This window comes from Poromitra crassiceps (genome assembly GCF_964638095.1).
Source record: "Poromitra crassiceps genome assembly, chromosome: 10".
Taxonomy (NCBI): domain Eukaryota; kingdom Metazoa; phylum Chordata; class Actinopteri; order Beryciformes; family Melamphaidae; genus Poromitra; species Poromitra crassiceps.
In genome coordinates this window covers 53526083-53547877 of record NC_139631.1, presented here as the reverse complement: position 1 = coordinate 53547877, position 21795 = coordinate 53526083, and the positions used below count along the sequence as shown (strand labels likewise).

Below are 21795 nucleotides of genomic sequence, written 5' to 3'. Positions count from 1 at the left end.
AAGCACAACAATGCACCAGAGCTAGAAGAGCCTGGTGACGCGAGGTTACCCCAGAGCTGAGCAAGGGTGTGTTCAACCTGCAAAACGGTGTGCACCATTGCGAGATCCCCCCCCCCTAGTATGAGGCCATTTACACCTAGCCTGACTCTGCCAGATGAGGGCGGCATTGTTCCACAAATTCACAATCCCACAAATGTGAACGAATTTACATCCATCTGGCAGCGTCAGGTTAATTTACACCTGGCATTAACATGTGTTTTCTCTCATCAGATTGCAATCAGATTGTGACCACTTGAAAGTACAGGTGTAAACGCCCCCAAGACACATTGAAGATGGATTGCAATCTGATCGGCCAAACCACCTCCGGAGGTGGTCAGGGACGCATTGTGTACACATTGAACACAAGTGTAAATGCAATGTGTCCTCTCAATCTGGATACAGCAACTTCATGTGGCTTGAGAGGACACCCATTTCTGCCATCAGATTGCAATCAGCAATCAGATTGCAATATGATGGCATAAAACGCATGTTAACGCCAGGTGTAAATGGAATCAGGCTAATGTTTTCAAGCACAATCTGATTGCTATCTGATGGCAGAAAACGCATGTTAATGCCAGGTGTAAATGGCCAACAGCAACAAATCTGATTTGTGTCACTTGTCCCAAACCACATAGGAGGTAGTTTCAAATGCGATTCCAATCTGCAGGCTAACTCTTATGTGTTTTGACAAAAGAGGGTATTTGGATGCTACATTTGTCAAATGTATAAATCTCTATGAATTTATTGACATATAAGGAATACTTTGAAAACGAAATATTTTGATCAAAAATAAAGATTGTGTTGGGAAAAAAAAGAATAAGAAATTAACTAGCCAGAACACTATTTGAAATACAACCAGCTCCTGCAAAATGCATACAAAGAAAATATAAATGCACACTTTTGTTTTTGCTCCCATTTAGTGAAAGATCTATTGACTTTTTCTACAGTACTACACCAAAAGGATTTTTTATCTCACATTTGGTTCACAATTAGTTTAGATCCGTGTGTGAGTGAGCACTTCTCCTTTGCCAAGAGAATCCAGCCTCGTGAGTCCGTGAGTCGTGCGTCGGGACAAGTGTAGCAGATCAAGGTGTGCATGATTATTGCACAGGTGTTGGGCTGGTCACAATAAAAGGCGGACTCTAAAATGTGCCGTTTTATCACCAGATAGTAGATAGGCTCTACTGACTGGTCTTAAATAAATAATAAATAAAATAAATAAATGTAGCTCTAGTCATGTGAGATCCATTAGTTTAGTGCATAATAAATGTATTTTCCCAAGATAAAACTAATTTCATTCCTTCCTTGTAACATGTTGCTACTTTTAGCCCAGTGATACTAGCCCAGTGATGGGTAGGCCTAGCTCTGGGTAGGCCTACAGTCCACAGTGGTGAGATCCAGTTCCACGCCCCCGTCACCACTGTCGCCTAGGAAACGGGGCGTGGTATTAGCGCTCGTGAAGCAGGTGAGCAATGCGATTGGCTGACGTGTCGGATGATGCAGAAGCGTCCCATCATCGTTCCATCCTGCCGGCTCCAGCAGCGGGCGTCGCCAGATCTCGCGAGAGAAACAAGCAACCATGAAACAAGCAACCAAGGTATGCTTGTTTCTCTCGCGAGATCTGTGAGTCAGAGTGGCTTGTGGCTTGTTACTGTAGCTGTGTGCAGTCTCGTCAGAGCGCTGTGAGACTCCACTGCTCCTCTCTCTCTCTCCCTGTTTGGGTAAGTGACTCTCTCTCTTCAACCTGCTTTTAGCTTAGATAATGATGTAGACTAGGCTATCCTATCCTACTACAGTTAGGCTACAGAAGAAGAATATGTCATAATATACTGTAGTAACTTAAGTGATAAAGTGATATGAAAATGAATCAACTAAAAAAGGAAGAAAGAAAAAAATGATCAATAATAGTGACCATTAAACTAGGCTATATGTTTTTCCACCACACAGCCTATATCCAAGACCCATGTCTTCATAATAGCCGCACCAGTCTGATAGCCTATATAGGCCTACTTTAATACTGGTCTATAAAAATGTGGTAAACTATTCAGCAAATAATAATAATAATAATAATAGTAGCCTACTACTACTAATAATAATACTACAAATAAAAATAGGGTAAAAGGGTTTATGTGCGCTAACCCTGCACCACACACACAAACTCCTCCCTAACAGTCATGTAACATTATACTGTAGTTCAGTGGAACATATCTAATGCTCATCTCAGTTTCCAGCCATATTACAAGTTGAAGCAGGTTGACTATACAGAGCCTGGGAGTGCTACATTGCTTTTATAATATATATTCCATATTCCTAAGTTATTTGCATTTCTGACTGGACTAAAAAAAACTGCACCAATTCCTTCCAGGTTAGTGCTGTTTGTTTTGTATAGGCAGATTAGATGACTTGATGGAATATCCTTGAAGGAATGACTCATAGCGCAGTATATAATATAGCCCAAGTATTTTCAACCAAAACCAAGATTATTGATCAGTGACACTCATTCGATCCTTTCACAGCTACAGCTTAGTAGCTGTAGCTGTGTTTCACAGCTACAGCTTAGTTGCTTCTATGAGACAACACAAACACAAATGATTACATTTGATAAAATGCTTATGAAATAAATTTGTTGTGATAGAAATTTCAAAGCATGTTTCAACACACACACACACACACACACACACACACACACACACACACACATATATATATATATAAATATATATATACATATATATATATGTATACATATATATACATATATATCTATATATATCTATATGTGTGTGTGTGTGTGTGTGTGTGTGTGTGTGTGTGTGTGTGTGTGTGTGTGTGTGTGTGTTTTGCAGTTTAATAAGTGATATTAATCATGTTTGTGTGATATGTTTTATTGTGTAGATCCTTGTTGACTCTTCCTTTATGGGTTGATACATAGAGATGTAACACTGTGTTTGTATCTCAATGGGTTGAAAGGTTCTTTTTTCTTTTATATATATATATATATATATATATATATATATATATACTGGGTGGTAGAAATCCAAACATGTCAATTCATGCCAAGTTATCATCATCAGTGGTTATGACATCATCATGGCGCTCAGTGTTTGCCAGACGACCTTTGCCCCCCGCTGCCCGCTGACCTCGTCTCTGTCAGGGATTGGCTGTAGCCCTCCGCCTCATTTGAACAAAGCAGCGAGGGATCTGCCCCCAAAATCAGACAGGCGAAAAAACTCAGCAGTGAACTTGCTTGAGTGACATCACTGATGACATCACTCACTGATGACATCACACAATACAAAACAACAATGGAAAGAGCATGATTTGACAATACTGCATCATAATTCATTACTGCAACACTGTAAACACCATAGGAAGGGGGAGCAGCAACACTATATAGTGTTTAAAGTGCATTGTAGGCCCCCTGGAGAGTGCTACAAGTGCATTATCTGAATTGTACAGTTAGTGTGTAAGATGAAGGGTGTTTAGAAGGCGGACAGCTTCAGGGTATGTGCTGTTCTGAAACCTGGATGTTTTGGTCTTAACACGTCTGAATCTTGTCTGAGAGGGCAGGAGGTTAAAGAGGCTGTTTGCTGGGTGGGACGGGTCCCTTACAATGTTCAGGGCCTTCTTTTGAAGCCTAGCCTTGTGTAGTTCTGCTGGGAGAGTGCATCTGATGATTGTGGATGCACTGCTGCTGTGCACCACTCTATCTAACTGTCTCCTGTCCTGCTCTGTCCTGCTCTAGAGAACTGCACCATGCCAGTCACAGAAATACCATACTTCCTCAATTGTCTCAGAAAGAAAAGTGTGTGGTGGCTTTCTTCAAGAGATTGATGTAGTGGGTCTTTTCAGTTCTGCTGCACCAGATTCATCCCAGACCCCTGAAAAGTGTCTGTATGTCTGTGTTAAAGGGATAGTTCGCTTTGTTTGAAGTGGGGGTCCTATGAGGGACTTGCCTACAGTCAGTGTACTGGGTAAAGCACTCTGGATGCATCGCACACCGAGATAGGAGAACTGCACTCCAACCGCGGCAGGCACAGAGACAACAAAACAACAGAAAAAATACATGAAATGCTTCCATACTGCTCACCTGGCTTAATCCAAATCTCCACAAGCCCTGAGATGCCAAGTTGACTTGAAAATTCATCATTTACACCCTGTTTTTAGCTGAAATCTGCAGTGGAGACAGGGGCTGGAAGTACAACAACTAGGGTACAACCTGGCTACAGTGAAGAGTTCAGCTAAAAGCAGGGTGTAAATATGACATCTGATGATAACTCATGTTTAGCGAATGGGGAAACTAAGAGCATGTCAGAGATCAAATGAATGGCTTTGGTTTTGGCAGCTCTGCGGCCGGCACCATGCTGACCCGTCTGTTCCGTCTGCATGGCCTCCTGGTGGCCTCCCACCCCTGGGAGGTGATCGTGGGCACCGTGACCCTCACCATCTGCATGATGTCCATGAACATGTTCACCGGCAACGACCAGATCTGTGGCTGGAACTTTGACTGCCCCAAAACAGACGAGGTGAGAAGGCTGGATGGATGGATGGATGGATGGGAGTGTTTTGAGCTGCAGGTGTTTGTTTGTTCAAGTGTTTGTTTGTAAGCTTGTCACTTAGTTTTGAAAAGCAGAATGTAAACTGATCTCCATGATCTGATGCAGCTGGTCGTGTTTTGTAGCGTTCACATTTTTACTTCCCCATTCATTTGAACGATTTTGGGGATTCACATATTTTCCGGGCGTAGGCCTACTGCAAATCTTGATTGAAGTGGTGTAGTGCAGGGATGTAAAACAACAACCATATTGTGGAAACTAAGCAAAATTTTTCGTTTTATTTATTTATTTATTTTTCAAGATAAATAGCTAATGAAAAGGACCCGAGGTTCAACTCCCGTTGAGTTACTGTTTAGAGAGGCTGATTATAGGGGCCAGCGCTACCGCAGCTGACCACTGCGAGGTTCTTTTGGCGCTGTCACGTTTCCAAAAAGCAAAAATGGCGGAGGCTGCTGGGCGCTGATGTTGCAATGGGGCAATATGGAGCTGCCATTTCTTTCCATAAAAGTTCTTTGTTTTCGCGGTGGCCATTTTGTGTCGGGGGGGGGGGGGGGGGGGCGGCAGGGTGAACACAGGTGCGGGCGGGGCAGTGATGAGGGTTTCCAACTTCCACGATTGGAGGTTGGGGGCCCTCATTGGTGTTTTGCTTGTGCCTGTGTTTGCCCTGCCTTTTCGATGCGGGGTGGCCACTGTGAAAAGGGCCAAGTATGGGCTCTAACTATTCAACCATGTGATTCCACAATCCTGTTGATATGACAGTAAACAGTCAATGGGATTTTTAATCACACACAAGGAACAAGGAAGAAGAGCGTATTATCAGCCAAAAATAATAATGTGAGTTACAGCAATTTAAGAAATCTGACCTCATGGTGGCAAGGTTAGTGTGTTATAGTGGTTAGTGAGACAAGGTTAGTGTGTTATAGTGTTGTAGTGGTTAGTGAGACCATCCCCAAATGTAAAGGTCACAGGTTCAATCCCATCAACAGCCAATATGCCCATCAAAAGCTGCATGTTCTACTTTAGCAAGACACTCCTTCATAATAAGGAGAACACAGCATCAGTTCAATGTCTAAAATGTAAATCAATGCCATTGCAATATTTCATTATTGTCTTATATTCATAAAAGACCAAAATGTTAAAAAAATGCGGCTTTAAAGAAAATATTTTTTCAATGTTGTTTTTTTTAGTTTTGTTCCCAGTGAAATGTTTTGTGGTCTCTCCCGATTCTAAATATCGCTGAACCGTTTGGTTTGACCAAGTAAAACTATTTTTATAAGCAAGAAAATCTCTGGTACAGACGTTCACTCCTATCGTACCACCAGTTTATCAGCCCATATAGGAACAGCTGTCACACTTTAGCTATAACACTGACACAGTCTCTTACCCATAATAACTCTTTCAATATGTTTCTATGCTTTTTGTCATTGATCTGATTTTACAGCAAATTCTGAGCAGTGACATCATCATCCTGACCATCACACGCTGCATCGCCATCGTCTACATTTACTTCCAGTTCCAGAACTTACGGCAGCTGGGATCCAAATATATTCTAGGTAGGTTTGGGGGCAATGTCCAGAATCCACACACGCACGCACGCACACACACACACACACACACACACACACACACACACACACACACACACACGCACGCACGCACACACACACACACACACACACACACAAACACAAACACACACACACACACACACACACACACCGTATACACATATGTTTGAGGATGCATTCAGTGTTGTTACAAAGCATCATGACTTGTTATAGTTGAATGCTATGTTCTGTGTCCTCCACACCTCTGCAGGCATCGCTGGCCTCTTCACCATCTTCTCCAGCTTCGTCTTCAGCACAGTGGTCATTCACTTCCTCGACAAAGAGCTCACTGGCCTCAAGTAAGTCCACCTCTCAATACACCTGTCTGTCCCCTGACATGTCCACCTCTCAATACACCTGTCTGTCTCCTGGCATGTCCACCTCTCAATACACATGTCTGTCTCCTGGCATGGAGACCTCTCAATACACCTGTCTGTCTCCTGGCATGGAGACCTCTCAATACACCTGTCTGTCCCCTGACATGTCCACCTCTCAATACACCTGTCTGTCTCCTGGCATGTCCACCTCTCAATACACCTGTCTGTCCCCCAGTGGCGTGCCTGACCAAGTTGGTGCCCTAGGCAAGATTTTTGCTGGTGCCCCCCCCCCCCCAAAGAAAATATAATAACAATTATATCGCAGCTAATTCCACCACTGCAGTGCAGTCTCAGAATTGCCCTTCCCCAGTGGCGCTGAAAGTACAGTACTTTTAGGTAGGGGGTGCTGTAAGGAAGGGAACCTCGGTGCTGCCCGCCAGGGCAGCGCCGTAGAAAATTTGACGTTTTTTGGACTTTCATCCATATTTAGAAGAATATTTAATTTTAAATTACCATTAGGATTATACTGTTGTGATGTCATTATTCAGTATCCTCTCCTTTTCTCACTCACTTTCATGTAAGCACCTGTCATTTTACACTACAACAGACAGCAACACAGGCATAAACACTGAACTTATTATTATTATTATGGAAAACCAGATTATGATGAAAATCAAACACTTTTGAAGAGAGAGCGTATGAAATAAGATTAGAGCTGGGAAGCACAAACTGTTTTTTAATGCATTTTGTTGGTGGTATAAACACAAGACAGCCAAATCCCCCAATTTCCACCCACCTTCCAGCTCCCTTGGGCTTCCCCCACTCTGGGAAAAAGCTCCGAGCAGGTAGAAGGGGGCGCGTCTTAAAGACTTAAGACGTTGTTGTGCTTATTTTTGGTCTACTATTGTAAAATGATAGTAGGCCTATTATCATGAAAAAGTATTTGTAAAAAAAAAAAAAAAAAAAAAAAAAAAATTTTTTTTTTTAGCCTCTCTGGCGCCCCCAACGGCTCAAGCGCCCTTAGCATTTGCCTAGTTCGCCTAATGGACGGCACGCCACTGCTGTCCCCTGACATGCCCACCTCTCAATACACCTGTCTGTCTCCTGGCATGTCCACCTCTCAATACACCTGTCTGTCTCCTGGCATGGAGACCTCTCAATACACCTGTCTGTCTCCTGGCATGGAGACCTCTCAATACACCTGTCTGTCTCCTGGCATGTCCACCTCTCAATACACCTGTCTGTCTCCTGGCATGGAGACCTCTCAATACACCTGTCTGTCTCCTGGCATGTCCACCTCTCAATACACCTGTCTGTCTCCTGGCATGTCCACCTCTCAATACACCTGTCTGTCTCCTGGCATGTCCACCTCTCAATACACCTGTCTGTCTCCTGGCATGGAGACCTCTCAATACACCTGTCTGTCTCCTGGCATGGAGACCTCTCATTACACCTGTCTGTCTCCTGGCATGTCCACCTCTCAATACACCTGTCTGTCTCCTGGCATGTCCACCTCTCAATACACCTGACTGTCTCCTGGCATGAAGACCTCTCAATACACCTGTCTGTCTCCTGGCATGGAGACCTCTCAATACACCTGTCTGTCTCCTGGCATGTCCACCTCTCAATACACCTGTCACCTGGCATGTCCACCTCTCAATACACCTGTCTCCTGGCATGTCCACCTCTCAATACACCTGACTGTCTCCTGGCATGTCCACCTCTCAATACACCTGTCTCCTGGCATGGGGAGCTCTCAATCACACATAGCAAGAAGCTGACCCAGCTGATCAACCAGGCCAGCAAAATCACCCAAAACAAACGATTACACCTCCAAAAGCAATACAGTCGGTCCATAATCAAAAAGGCAACCCAGGTCTATAATGACCCTGTACCCATCGCCTTCACTCTTCATCTAGCAGGAGAGCTGACCACCTTCACTCTTCATCTAGCAGGAGAGCTGACCACCTTCACTCTTCATCTAGCAGGAGAGCTGACCACCTTCACTCTTCATCTAGCAGGAGAGCTGACCACCTTCACTCTTCATCTAGCAGGAGAGCTGAAGGAGAACTTGACTGAAAAACAATACTGATTTATTTTGTATGTGATATCAACTGTGGTCAATGGGTCAGCATGGGGGAAATCCTCCCGTTCTCCCTATTCAGCATAGTTAGCATTTAGCTGCTAGCCCAGCCCAGGCAGACAGGATCGGGGATTCAACCCCCGCAGTAAACGCACATCTGAACAGACCTCTATGTACCTGCTCTTGAATCCTCAATCCTGTAGTGTAGAGCCGCAGCACCTTCAGCTGCTGAAAATGTACTTGATGCGTTTTAGCTGCTGTGTAGGCCTACTGTTTGTTCAGTCTATTTATACTGTGTAGCCTACTGCCTGTTTTTATTATGCTGCCAGTCTGCCCAAGACACATGTCCATTCTATGTCAATTTAATGGACAATAAAGTCGTCTTATCTTCTTAATGGTGACATTTTCTCTCCGCTCTGTCTCCCAGTGAGGCTCTGCCCTTCTTCCTGCTCCTCATCGACCTCTCCAAAGCCTGCGCCCTCGCTAAGTTCGCCCTGAGCTCCGACTCTCAGGTACAAAGAAACGTTTGCAACAGTGTCAAGTACAGAACTCCCACGAGGCAAAGTACCCATGATGCACTGTGCTGAACATGAGCTGACATCTTCCTCCACACGAGGCACTGTGCTGAACATGAGCTGACATCTTCCTCCACACGAGGCACTGTGCTGAACATGAGCTGACGTGACGTCTTCCCCCTGCTCTCTCAGGATGAGGTCAGGGAGAACATCGCTCGTGGCATGGCGGTTCTGGGACCTACCTTCACTCTGGATGCCGTGGTGGAGTGCCTGGTGATCGGAGTGGGAACCATGTCAGGTGCTGTCAGGCATTTTGAGTTTGATTTATTATTGATTATTTAGTGTGGAGTTGTCCTTTTCTTCACGAAGAAATGTCACAAACAAGCTCATTGCTATTTTAATTTAAACGGACTCAACAAATCAACATGATGAATATACAAACATGCAGGTAAAAAATAATGAGATTTGTTGATAATTTTACATAATGCATGACCCAGAGATGCTCACAAGTCATTTTTCGCTAGTTCAAGTCTCAAGTCTTTTGTCACAAGTCCATGTCAAGTCTCTTATGGATGAGTGTTCTATCATCTGCTGCATGCCCTCCGGGCTGCTTAGAACACTGCAGAGCTAAAACTAAGGAATTCAAAGCATGTACTGTATGTATGTTACACTGTATTATCCTGACTCCTTATCTATTAGCATACAGTGTCAGCATTGATTATTTGACATTAGTAGACATGTCCTTCATGTTAATGCACACACACACACACACACACACACACACACACACACACACACACACACACACAGAGTCCAAAATCTTGAGTCTGAGTCGACTCTCAAGTCTTTTGATGATGAGTCTCAAGTCACTGTGTGTGTGACACATCTCTTCCATGACCATGAACAGAGCTCATTTCACATGTGTAGTAAAGTGCATGAACAGAGCTCATTACACATGTGTAGTAAAGTGCATGAACAGAGCTCATTACACATGTGTAGTAAAGTGCATGAACAGAGCACATGTGTAGTAAAGTGCATTAACAGAGCTCATTTCACATGTGTAGTAAAGTGCATGAACAGAGCACATGTGTAGTAAAGTGCATTAACAGAGCTCATGTGTAGTAAAGTGCATTAACAGAGCTCATTACACATGTGTAGTAAAGTGCATGAACAGAGCACATGTGTAGTAAAGTGCATGAACAGAGCTCATTACACATGTGTAGTAAAGTGCATGAACAGAGCTCATGTGTAGTAAAGTGCATTAACAGAGCTCATTACACATGTGTAGTAAAGTGCATGAACAGAGCACATGTGTAGTAAAGTGCATGAACAGAGCTCATTACACATGTGTAGTAAAGTGCATGAACAGAGCTCATTACACATGTGTAGTAAAGTGCATGAACAGAGCACATGTGTAGTAAAGTGCATTAACAGAGCTCATTTCACATGTGTAGTAAAGTGCATGAACAGAGCACATGTGTAGTAAAGTGCATTAACAGAGCTCATGTGTAGTAAAGTGCATTAACAGAGCTCATTACACATGTGTAGTAAAGTGCATGAACAGAGCACATGTGTAGTAAAGTGCATGAACAGAGCTCATTACACATGTGTAGTAAAGTGCATGAACAGAGCTCATGTGTAGTAAAGTGCATGAACAGAGCTCATTACACATGTGTAGTAAAGTGCATGAACAGAGCACATGTGTAGTAAAGTGCATGAACAGAGCTCATTACACATGTGTAGTAAAGTGCATGAACAGAGCACATGTGTAGTAAAGTGCATTAACAGAGCTCATTACACATGTGTAGTAAAGTGCATGAACAGAGCTCATTTCACATGTGTAGTAAAGTGCATGAACAGAGCTCATTACACATGTGTAGTAAAGTGCATGAACAGAGCACATGTGTAGTAAAGTGCATGAACAGAGCTCATTACACATGTGTAGTAAAGTGCATGAACAGAGCTCATGTGTAGTAAAGTGCATGAACAGAGCACATGTGTAGTAAAGTGCATTAACAGAGCACATGTGTAGTAAAGTGCATTAACAGAGCTCATTTCACATGTGTAGTAAAGTGCATGAACAGAGCTCATTACACATGTGTAGTAAAGTGCATGAACAGAGCTCATGTGTAGTAAAGTGCATGAACAGAGCACATGTGTAGTAAAGTGCATTAACAGAGCTCATTTCACATGTGTAGTAAAGTGCATGAACAGAGCTCATTACACATGTGTAGTAAAGTGCATGAACAGAGCTCATTTCACATGTGTAGTAAAGTGCATGAACAGAGCACATGTGTAGTAAAGTGCATGAACAGAGCTCATTTCACATGTGTAGTAAAGTGCATGAACAGAGCTCATTACACATGTGTAGTAAAGTGCATGAACAGAGCTCATTACACATGTGTAGTAAAGTGCATGAACAGAGCTCATTACACATGTGTAGTAAAGTGCATGAACAGAGCTCATTTCACATGTGTAGTAAAGTGCATTAACAGAGCTCATGTGTAGTAAAGTGCATGAACAGAGCTCATTACACATGTGTAGTAAAGTGCATTAACAGAGCTCATGTGTAGTAAAGTGCATGAACAGAGCTCATGTGTAGTAAAGTGCATTAACAGAGCTCATGTGTAGTAAAGTGCATTAACAGAGCTCATGTGTAGTAAAGTGCATGAACAGAGCTCATTACACATGTGTAGTAAAGTGCATGAACAGAGCTCATTACACATGTGTAGTAAAGTGCATGAACAGAGCACATGTGTAGTAAAGTGCATTAACAGAGCTCATTACACATGTGTAGTAAAGTGCATGAACAGAGCTCATGTGTAGTAAAGTGCATTAACAGAGCTCATTACACATGTGTAGTAAAGTGCATGAACAGAGCTCATTACACATGTGTAGTAAAGTGCATTAACAGAGCTCATTACACATGTGTAGTAAAGTGCATTAACAGAGCTCATGTGTAGTAAAGTGCATGAACAGAGCTCATTACACATGTGTAGTAAAGTGCATGAACAGAGCTCATTACACATGTGTAGTAAAGTGCATTAACAGAGCTCATGTGTAGTAAAGTGCATTAACAGAGCTCATGTGTAGTAAAGTGCATTAACAGAGCTCATTACACATGTGTAGTAAAGTGCATTAACAGAGCTCATTACACATGTGTAGTAAAGTGCATGAACAGAGCTCATGTGTAGTAAAGTGCATTAACAGAGCTCATTACACATGTGTAGTAAAGTGCATGAACAGAGCACATGTGTAGTAAAGTGCATTAACAGAGCTCATTACACATGTGTAGTAAAGTGCATTAACAGAGCTCATTACACATGTGTAGTAAAGTGCATGAACAGAGCTCATTACACATGTGTAGTAAAGTGCATGAACAGAGCTCATGTGTAGTAAAGTGCATGAACAGAGCACATGTGTAGTAAAGTGCATGAACAGAGCTCATGTGTAGTAAAGTGCATTAACAGAGCTCATGTGTAGTAAAGTGCATTAACAGAGCTCATGTGTAGTAAAGTGCATGAACAGAGCACATGTGTAGTAAAGTGCATGAACAGAGCTCATTACACATCATGTGTAGTAAAGTGCATGAACAGAGCACATGTGTAGTAAAGTGCATTAACAGAGCTCATTACACATGTGTAGTAAAGTGCATGAACAAAGCTCATTACACATGTGTAGTAAAGTGCATGAACAGAGCTCATTACACATGTGTAGTAAAGTGCATGAACAAAGCTCATTACACATGTGTAGTAAAGTGCATGAACAGAGCTCATGTGTAGTAAAGTGCATTAACAGAGCTCATGTGTAGTAAAGTGCATTAACAGAGCTCATGTGTAGTAAAGTGCATGAACAGAGCTCATTACACATGTGTAGTAAAGTGCATTAACAGAGCTCATGTGTAGTAAAGTGCATTAACAGAGCTCATGTGTAGTAAAGTGCATTAACAGAGCACATGTGTAGTAAAGTGCATGAACAGAGCTCATGTGTAGTAAAGTGCATTAACAGAGCTCATTACACATGTGTAGTAAAGTGCATGAACAAAGCTCATTACACATGTGTAGTAAAGTGCATGAACAGAGCTCATGTGTAGTAAAGTGCATGAACAGAGCTCATGTGTAGTAAAGTGCATTAACAGAGCTCATTACACATGTGTAGTAAAGTGCATGAACAGAGCTCATGTGTAGTAAAGTGCATTAACAGAGCTCATGTGTAGTAAAGTGCATTAACAGAGCTCATGTGTAGTAAAGTGCATTAACAGAGCTCATGTGTAGTAAAGTGCATTAACAGAGCTCATTACACATGTGTAGTAAAGTGCATTAACAGAGCTCATGTGTAGTAAAGTGCATGAACAGAGCTCATTACACATGTGTAGTAAAGTGCATTAACAGAGCACATGTGTAGTAAAGTGCATTAACAGAGCTCATGTGTAGTAAAGTGCATTAACAGAGCTCATGTGTAGTAAAGTGCATTAACAGAGCTCATGTGTAGTAAAGTGCATGAACAGAGCTGATTACACATGTGTAGTAAAGTGCATGAACAGAGCTCATGTGTAGTAAAGTGCATGAACAAAGCTCATTACACATGTGTAGTAAAGTGCATTAACAGAGCTCATGTGTAGTAAAGTGCATGAACAGAGCTCATGTGTAGTAAAGTGCATGAACAGAGCTCATGTGTAGTAAAGTGCATGAACAGAGCTCATGTGTAGTAAAGTGCATGAACAGAGCTCATGTGTAGTAAAGTGCATTAACAGAGCTCATGTGTAGTCAAGTGCATGAACAGAGCTCATGTGTAGTAAAGTGCATGAACAGAGCTCATTACACATGTGTAGTAAAGTGCATTAACAGAGCTCATGTGTAGTAAAGTGCATGAACAGAGCTCATGTGTAGTAAAGTGCATGAACAGAGCTCATGTGTAGTAAAGTGCATGAACAGAGCTCATGTGTAGTAAAGTGCATTAACAGAGCTCATGTGTAGTAAAGTGCATTAACAGAGCTCATGTGTAGTAAAGTGCATTAACAGAGCTCATGTGTAGTAAAGTGCATTAACAGAGCTCATGTGTAGTAAAGTGCATTAACAGAGCTCATGTGTAGTAAAGTGCATGAACAGAGCTCATGTGTAGTAAAGTGCATGAACAGAGCTCATTACACATGTGTAGTAAAGTGCATTAACAGAGCTCATGTGTAGTAAAGTGCATGAACAGAGCTCATGTGTAGTAAAGTGCATGAACAGAGCTCATGTGTAGTAAAGTGCATGAACAGAGCTCATGTGTAGTAAAGTGCATTAACAGAGCTCATGTGTAGTAAAGTGCATTAACAGAGCTCATGTGTAGTAAAGTGCATTAACAGAGCTCATGTGTAGTAAAGTGCATTAACAGAGCTCATGTGTAGTAAAGTGCATTAACAGAGCTCATGTGTAGTAAAGTGCATTAACAGAGCTCATGTGTAGTAAAGTGCATTAACAGAGCTCATGTGTAGTAAAGTGCATGAACAGAGCTCATGTGTAGTAAAGTGCATTAACAGAGCTCATGTGTAGTAAAGTGCATGAACAGAGCTCATGTGTAGTAAAGTGCATTAACAGAGCTCATGTGTAGTAAAGTGCATTAACAGAGCTCATGTGTAGTAAAGTGCATTAACAGAGCTCATGTGTAGTAAAGTGCATTAACAGAGCTCATGTGTAGTAAAGTGCATTAACAGAGCTCATGTGTAGTAAAGTGCATGAACAGAGCTGATTACACATGTGTAGTAAAGTGCATGAACAGAGCTCATGTGTAGTAAAGTGCATGAACAGAGCTCATGTGTAGTAAAGTGCATTAACAGAGCTCATGTGTAGTAAAGTGCATTAACAGAGCTCATGTGTAGTAAAGTGCATTAACAGAGCTCATGTGTAGTAAAGTGCATTAACAGAGCTCATGTGTAGTAAAGTGCATTAACAGAGCTCATGTGTAGTAAAGTGCATTAACAGAGCTCATGTGTAGTAAAGTGCACGACATTGTGATTTGGTCCAAACTGAACTTGTTGTTGTGATCATCTGGTGCTGCAGGTGTCCGTCAGCTGGAGATCATGTGCTGCTTCGGCTGCATGTCTGTCCTCGCCAACTACTTTGTCTTCATGACCTTCTTCCCTGCATGTGTCTCACTGGTGCTGGAGGTACACAAACTGTGTGTGTGTGTGTGTGTGTGTGTGTGTGTGTGTGTGTGTGTGTGTGTGTGTGTGTGGTGTGTGTCTGTGGGTGTGTGTGTGTGTGTGTGTGTGTGTGTGTGTGTGTGTGTGTGTGTGTGTGTGTGTGTGTGTGTGTGTGTGTGTGTCTGTTGTTGGAAAAAGCAACAGTTTTGTCCCAAACTCAGTAGCCTACAATGACCTTATGAATAGGCCCTACAGAGAAGCAAGAAGCATACGTGTTTGCAAGCGTGCAGAACTGCACAGAGATGCACAGGCTTCCTGTGAGACTTCCTGTCCTCGCTTCTCTTCAGGGAAGGTGGAGTCGATAGACGGGGACCTTACAATAAACAATATATGGTTTAACCACAAAGGAACTTTGGTTGAACTCCTGTGACGCATGATATGCATTTTTGAGGTTTATAACTATAGATGAACTTTTGTGGTGTATGTGTGTGTGTGTGTGTGTGTGTGTGTGTGTGTGTGTGTGTGTGTGTGTGTGTGTGTGTGTGTGTGTGTGTGTGTGTGTGTGTGTGTGTGTGTGTGTGTGTGTGTGTGTGTGTGTGTATAGGGGAAAAACACCCTGAAGCAGGAAATCATTGATTGTTATAAAACAGACAATGGGGCATTGGAGATTAGTCTCACTCAAGATCATCTGTCAGATAACTGGATACAGACTGGGAGATGAGATTGGGTGTGGCTCATTTTCAATGGAGAATTTCTACTCCAATTATATTTCTAGCAGCGCATTTTTGTAGCTTATTGCTTTCATTTATTTTTTGTATTGTACCTCAGCAGGTTTCATAATAAATTATTTTTATATTACAAACTTCAATCATCCTAGCCAAATTATTGTGCCGGCTCATCTTGTTCCTGGGGTTCCGGGGAATCAGAACACGATACTGTGTGTGTGACCTGTGCTCTGTGTGTGTGTGTGTGTGTGTGTGTGTGTGTGTGTGTGTGTGTGTGTGTGTGTGTGTGTGTGTGTGTGTGTGTGTGTGTGTGTGTGTGTGTGTGTGTGTGTGTGTGTGTGTCTGTGTATGTGTGTGTGTGTGTGTGTGTGTGTGTGTGTGTGTGTGTGTGTGTGTGTGTAGCTGTCCAGAGACAGTCAGGAGGGACATCCCATCTGGCAGCTGAGCCACTTCTCCAGAGTGTTGGAGGAGGAGGAGGACAACAAGCCCAACCCCGTCACCCAGAGAGTCAAGATGATCATGGTAACAACATCTACCTTTCTTTCTTTCTTTCTTTCTTTCTTTCTTTCTTTCTTTCTTTCTTTCTTTCTTTCTTTCTTTCTTTCTTTTCTTTCTTTCTTTATTTCTTTCTTTCTTTCTTTCTTTCTTTCTTCCTTTCTTTTCCTTTCTTTTCTTTAGGCTTTATGACACTCAGAAACTCAGTGAATGTGTGTCCTCGTGTGTGTGTGTGTGTGTGTGTGTGTGTGTGTGTGTGTGTGTGTGTAGTCCCTGGGCCTGGTGATGGTCCACGCCCACAGCCGCTGGCTGGCTGAGCCCCTGTCCATCAACACCACAGTGGACATCCCCCAGGTGGGCCTGGACCCCCGCTCCCCCAGGAGGATCGACCCAGACCAACCCCTCTGGCAGTTCTACCTGGCCAGGTCAGCACTCAGCAGCCATTCATTCTATTGGTAGTTTTTCCACTAAACAAGTAAGTAAGTAACTAACTGTTATAGAATGTAAACTGACAGCCAAAAGATAAACAGTGAACCACTTGAAGAAAACCACTTGTGATCAAAAGATGGAGCCAGGAGTCAGAAGTCATCTTAATGATGTATTAACATAGAGATGCACTCTGGTATATTCATGAATGGATACACAGGCTTACATACAAAGCACAGAAAGTCATACTTATAGATGTCAGATGACATCTGTCTAGACGCACATTTGAAGGCTATTCTGTCTGTAGACTCAACCTACCTGTTATTCTGGATCTGTAGAGGGCACAGTGACAGGGCACAGTGTGAGATGCACATTATCACGTTATCTGAATATGACGTCTGTGTGTCTATGTATGTACAATAACTATGTGTAACTTAAATGAAAATGTATATGAATATATTAACTAGTGATTGTCCAAATAAAGGCTAATGTGATTTCAAATTCTCCCTATCACTAACTTTATTGTCACAGTAGCAAATAGATGCCAATGACAAAGAACCCCAAAATACACACCCCCAGACAAGGCACAAAAACCAACAAAAGCAGAACCACACTGCACAAAATAAACAATAAACAGTCCATTCCATATGGCACAGTCCATATTGCACAATTCAGTTTACATTGCACAGTTCTGTTCTTATGGCACAGTCCTGTTGGAATCAGATTTGCACAATTCAGTTCTTGAACAAATCAGTTCTTGAACAAAGGCGTCCAGGTGGATCCAGGTCTGACCAGCCAGAATGTAGGGACGTTTGTGAGTGTGAAGCAGCGTTTTGCTGGAAAAGATCACGCATCTTCAGCGGATTCAGGTTAAATTAATAACAAAATCCTCCCTGCCTTGTGTTTCCCCTCTTGGCCTGCAGGATGGCAACCATGGACATCGAGCAGATGATCTGTCTGGGGCTGGCCCTGCTGCTGGCCATCAAGTACATCTTCTTCGAGCAGGTGGAGATGGAGTCCACGCTGTCCCTGAAGAACCCCATCAGCATGTCGGCCCCCGCGGCCCCCCGACGCCTCCCTGAGCCCTGCTGCAGAGCCCCGGTCCAGAGTGCACCTCCACCAGCCCCCGCCATCACGGAAGAGAGAGGTATGGCTGACTGCTATCCACCTTATGTTCCAACACAGGGGTTGTGGGAATGGGAAATCGGAATTTGCTCTTACCGTTTGGTTTTCTTGTTTTGGAAGGTGCTATATAAGTAACGTTGTATATTATTACTACCTTCTTCATTTACTAGATGAGATGATCCGGCCCCTGCCTGCCCCTACCCCAGCTACCCACCCCGCCCCAGCTACCCACCCTGCTCCAGCTACCCACCCTACCCCAGCTACCCACCCTGCTCCAGCTACCCACCCTACCCCAGCTACCCACCCTGCTCCAGCTACCCACCCTGCCCCAGCTACCCACCCCGCCCCAGCTACCCACCCCGCCCCAGCTACCCACCCCGCCCCAGCTACCCACCCTGCCCCAGCTACCCACCCCGCCCCAGCTACCCACCCTGCTCCAGCTACCCACCCCGCCCCAGCTACCCACCCTGCTCCAGCTACCCACCCCCAGCCCAACAGCATGTTTCTCCTGGGGGAGCAAGAGGACAAGCTGCAGCCTGACCCCCCCACCAAGCCCAGAGACCTGGACACATGTGTGGCCATCCTCAAAAACCCACAGGTAACCTTTATCAATTAATTAACTACTGTACTGAACTCATCTTACAATTGACTTGGTGTACTGTATGTACTCAACAAAAACGATCAAAGTAAATCCATGTTTCTTAGTTTATTTTTGTGTTTTTGGTGTGTGTAATGAAATTAATTGTTACAGTAATATCAGCAATTATAGGACATACCTCGTTATATTGGATTTTAGTGCTTCTTTTATTTTATATTAATATTTTTGTGGAAAATTCTCGTTACTCTAAAAAGCACCAAAATCCAATATAAAGAGGTGTGTCCTATTTGTCCTATTTGTCCAGTGTAGTCATCATTTCTGGTATTGATCCAGATTTACTGCCTCACGTTACATGGAAAGTCTCTCATGGAAATGTTGTCCTTGAAAATGTGTGGGAACCCTGTCGACACGACAGTTATATTTATATATATTTATATATATATATATATATAAATATATACTGTCGACACGACAGTTATATTTATATATATTTATATATATATATATATATAAATATATACTGTCGACACGACAGTATATATTTATATATATATATATATATATATATATACTGTCGACACGACAGTATATATTTGCTTTTGTATCGGAGGAAACCTATGGAGATTATGGAGCATTTTGTACCAAAAACACCAACAAAAAGAGTTTCCAAAAAAACACAATCCTGAGGTTAGACACCTGAGGTTAATTCACCTTTGACAGCTAAAGTACAGCTGAAGTAACATCTCAGCTCTCAGATGTCTGAACTGTTACATCGCTCGCCTCAATCCACTTTCAGCAGCACCCTCCCTGCTCAGCACCCTCCCTGCTCAGCACCCTCCCTGCGCTGTCTGCTTTGGTCTGACCAGAGCAGACAGAGATCAAATCGGTCATGGTGTCACATCGCACCAACGGACTGCAGGTCTCAGTTGTGTCATTTAGCTCGGCTGTAACGAGCTTACTAACGAGCTTAGTCACTCAACCAATTAGAGCAGGACGGTAATAGAAGAGGCACCTGCACTGACTCCACTCAACTCTCCCTTAGAGATCGCACACCCCCAAAACAAATTGGGTATATATATATTGTGTATACTGTGTATATATTGGTCATGATTGCATTTAGTCAGTGATTGGCTGATTGTGGCTCGTGCAGATTGGCGCTGGGTTCCTGAGCGATGCTGAGGTGATGATGCTGGTCAACGCTAAGCACATCCCCGCCTACAAGCTGGAGACCGTGATGGAGCGGCCAGAAAGAGGAGTCGCCATACGAAGACAGATGATATCCGCCAAGCTGCCCTCCCCCTCTGCACTGTCTTCACTGCCATACACCGACTATGACTACTCCAAGGTGAGAGGACACACAGTCACACTGTCTCCAAGGTGAGAGGACACACAGTCACACTGTCTCCAAGGTGAGAGGACACAATGTCCTCCAAGGTGAGAGGACACACAGTCACACTGTCCTCCAAGGTGAGAGGACACACAGTCACACTGTCCTCCAAGGTGAGAGGACACACAGTCACACTGTCTCCAAGGTGAGAGGACACACAGTCACACTGTCTCCAAGGTGAGAGGACACAATGTCCTCCAAGGTGAGAGGACACACAGTCACACTGTCCTCCAAGGTGAGAGGACACACAGTCACACTGTCTCCAAGATGAGAGGACACACAGTCACACTGTCCTCCAAGATGAGAGGACACACAGTCACACTGTCTCCAAGGTGAGAGGACACACAGTCACACTGTCTCCAAGGTGAGAGGACACACAGTCACACTGTCCTCCAAGATGAGAGGACACACAGTCACACTGTCCTCCAAGGTGAGAGGACACACAGTCACACTGTCTCCAAGGTGAGAGGACACACAGTCACACTGTCTCCAAGGTGAGAGGACACACAGTCACACTGTCTCCAAGGTGAGAGGACACACAGTCACACTGTCTCCAAGGTGAGAGGACACACAGTCACACTGTCTCCAAGGTGAGAGGACACACAGTCACACTGTCCTTTTTGTTGTCACATTAATCAATTAAGCAATATAGCATGAGAGCTAGTGTGTTGTGGCAAATATATCCCGCTGATCAGTTGTTATCCCACGAGGCCGAAGGCCGAGTGGGATAACAACTGATCAGCGGGATATATGCCACAACACACGCTGCTCGAGTGCTATATTGCTTTTATAAAACGGTTTCCAAGTATGATAATATAAATATAATAATAATACTATAAGTCCGACTGGCATGGTATTCTGATAGAGTCAGTTGAAACACTACTGTAAGGCGGGACCTCTAGCAAGAAGATAGACGTGCGGGTGATTTGATTGGATCGTTCTGGAGACTGAAGTTGACATTGGCCAATCCTGGCGCTTGCTGAGAAGCTGAGAGCTTTCTGGAAAGCCCGACAGGCAGCTCGAGCGCAGCGCTGCATTCTCAGCGCTTGCTGAGAAGCTGAGTGCTTTCTGCAAAGCCCGACACCAACTAACGTTACGGGGTTAAATGTGGGGTTAACAGCCTTTTCTTTTGCAAAGAAGACATTAGCCCGCATCTATTCTTGTACAAAACATAATTTTCTGCGAAGTATTAGTAAAGTTATAAGCGAAGATCGATTCACAAGGATCTGACAGCTGTCTCCGCCATTTTTTTTCCTACGTTGTCATTTGAGGTAAGCCTTATTATTACTCTCTTAGTAAGAGAGTTGCCATGGCAACCAATAACCCATGGCCATGGGTTATTGAACTCGGTTACTGGAATTATACAATGGCTGTGAACCAATCAGATTGCTTGATTTGAGAGAGCCGTTTTATAATGAGAGATATACAGGAGCTCTTGGACAATATATCGTGATACACAGATGCATCATAGGTACTGTGGTGTTCTGCACTAATCAGTAATAATCACCCATCACATTTCACAAGCGCTTCATCCAAATGATCTGATGTGATGATCTGATGTGATGATCTGATGTGATGATCTGATGTGATGATCTGATGTGATGATCTGATGTGCTCTTTTGGAAATAACATTTTTAGATTGTTGTTTACATTCTAGCAGCCTTTGCTAGAAATATGTGTGGCTCAGAATTGGTGGACGCCCAGGTATTTGTAGCTGTCCACCCTCTCCACCTCCTCCCCCCTGATGGAAACAGGGTTAGGCTCAGTCGTGGTCCTCCTAAAGTCCACAACCATCTCC

General features: G+C 43.3%; 1 protein-coding gene across 1 annotated transcript in view; it reads left to right on the top strand.

Moving 5' to 3' along the window:
• The first annotated feature begins 1715 nt into the window (after positions 1–1715).
• LOC310783603 (3-hydroxy-3-methylglutaryl-coenzyme A reductase-like) overlaps positions 1716–21795 on the top strand; it is a 26877-nt gene continuing 6797 nt past the window's right edge. The window contains exons 1-12 of the mRNA XM_083644494.1: positions 1716–1760; positions 4385–4565; positions 6037–6148; positions 6414–6501; positions 9030–9114; positions 9310–9415; positions 15159–15265; positions 16369–16488; positions 16732–16886; positions 17811–18034; positions 18183–18610; positions 19761–19955. Of these exons, the coding sequence (XP_083500620.1) occupies positions 4401–4565; positions 6037–6148; positions 6414–6501; positions 9030–9114; positions 9310–9415; positions 15159–15265; positions 16369–16488; positions 16732–16886; positions 17811–18034; positions 18183–18610; positions 19761–19955 (1785 nt within the window). The 5' untranslated portion in view covers positions 1716–1760; positions 4385–4400. The remainder of the gene's footprint in view (positions 1761–4384; positions 4566–6036; positions 6149–6413; positions 6502–9029; positions 9115–9309; positions 9416–15158; positions 15266–16368; positions 16489–16731; positions 16887–17810; positions 18035–18182; positions 18611–19760; positions 19956–21795) is intronic.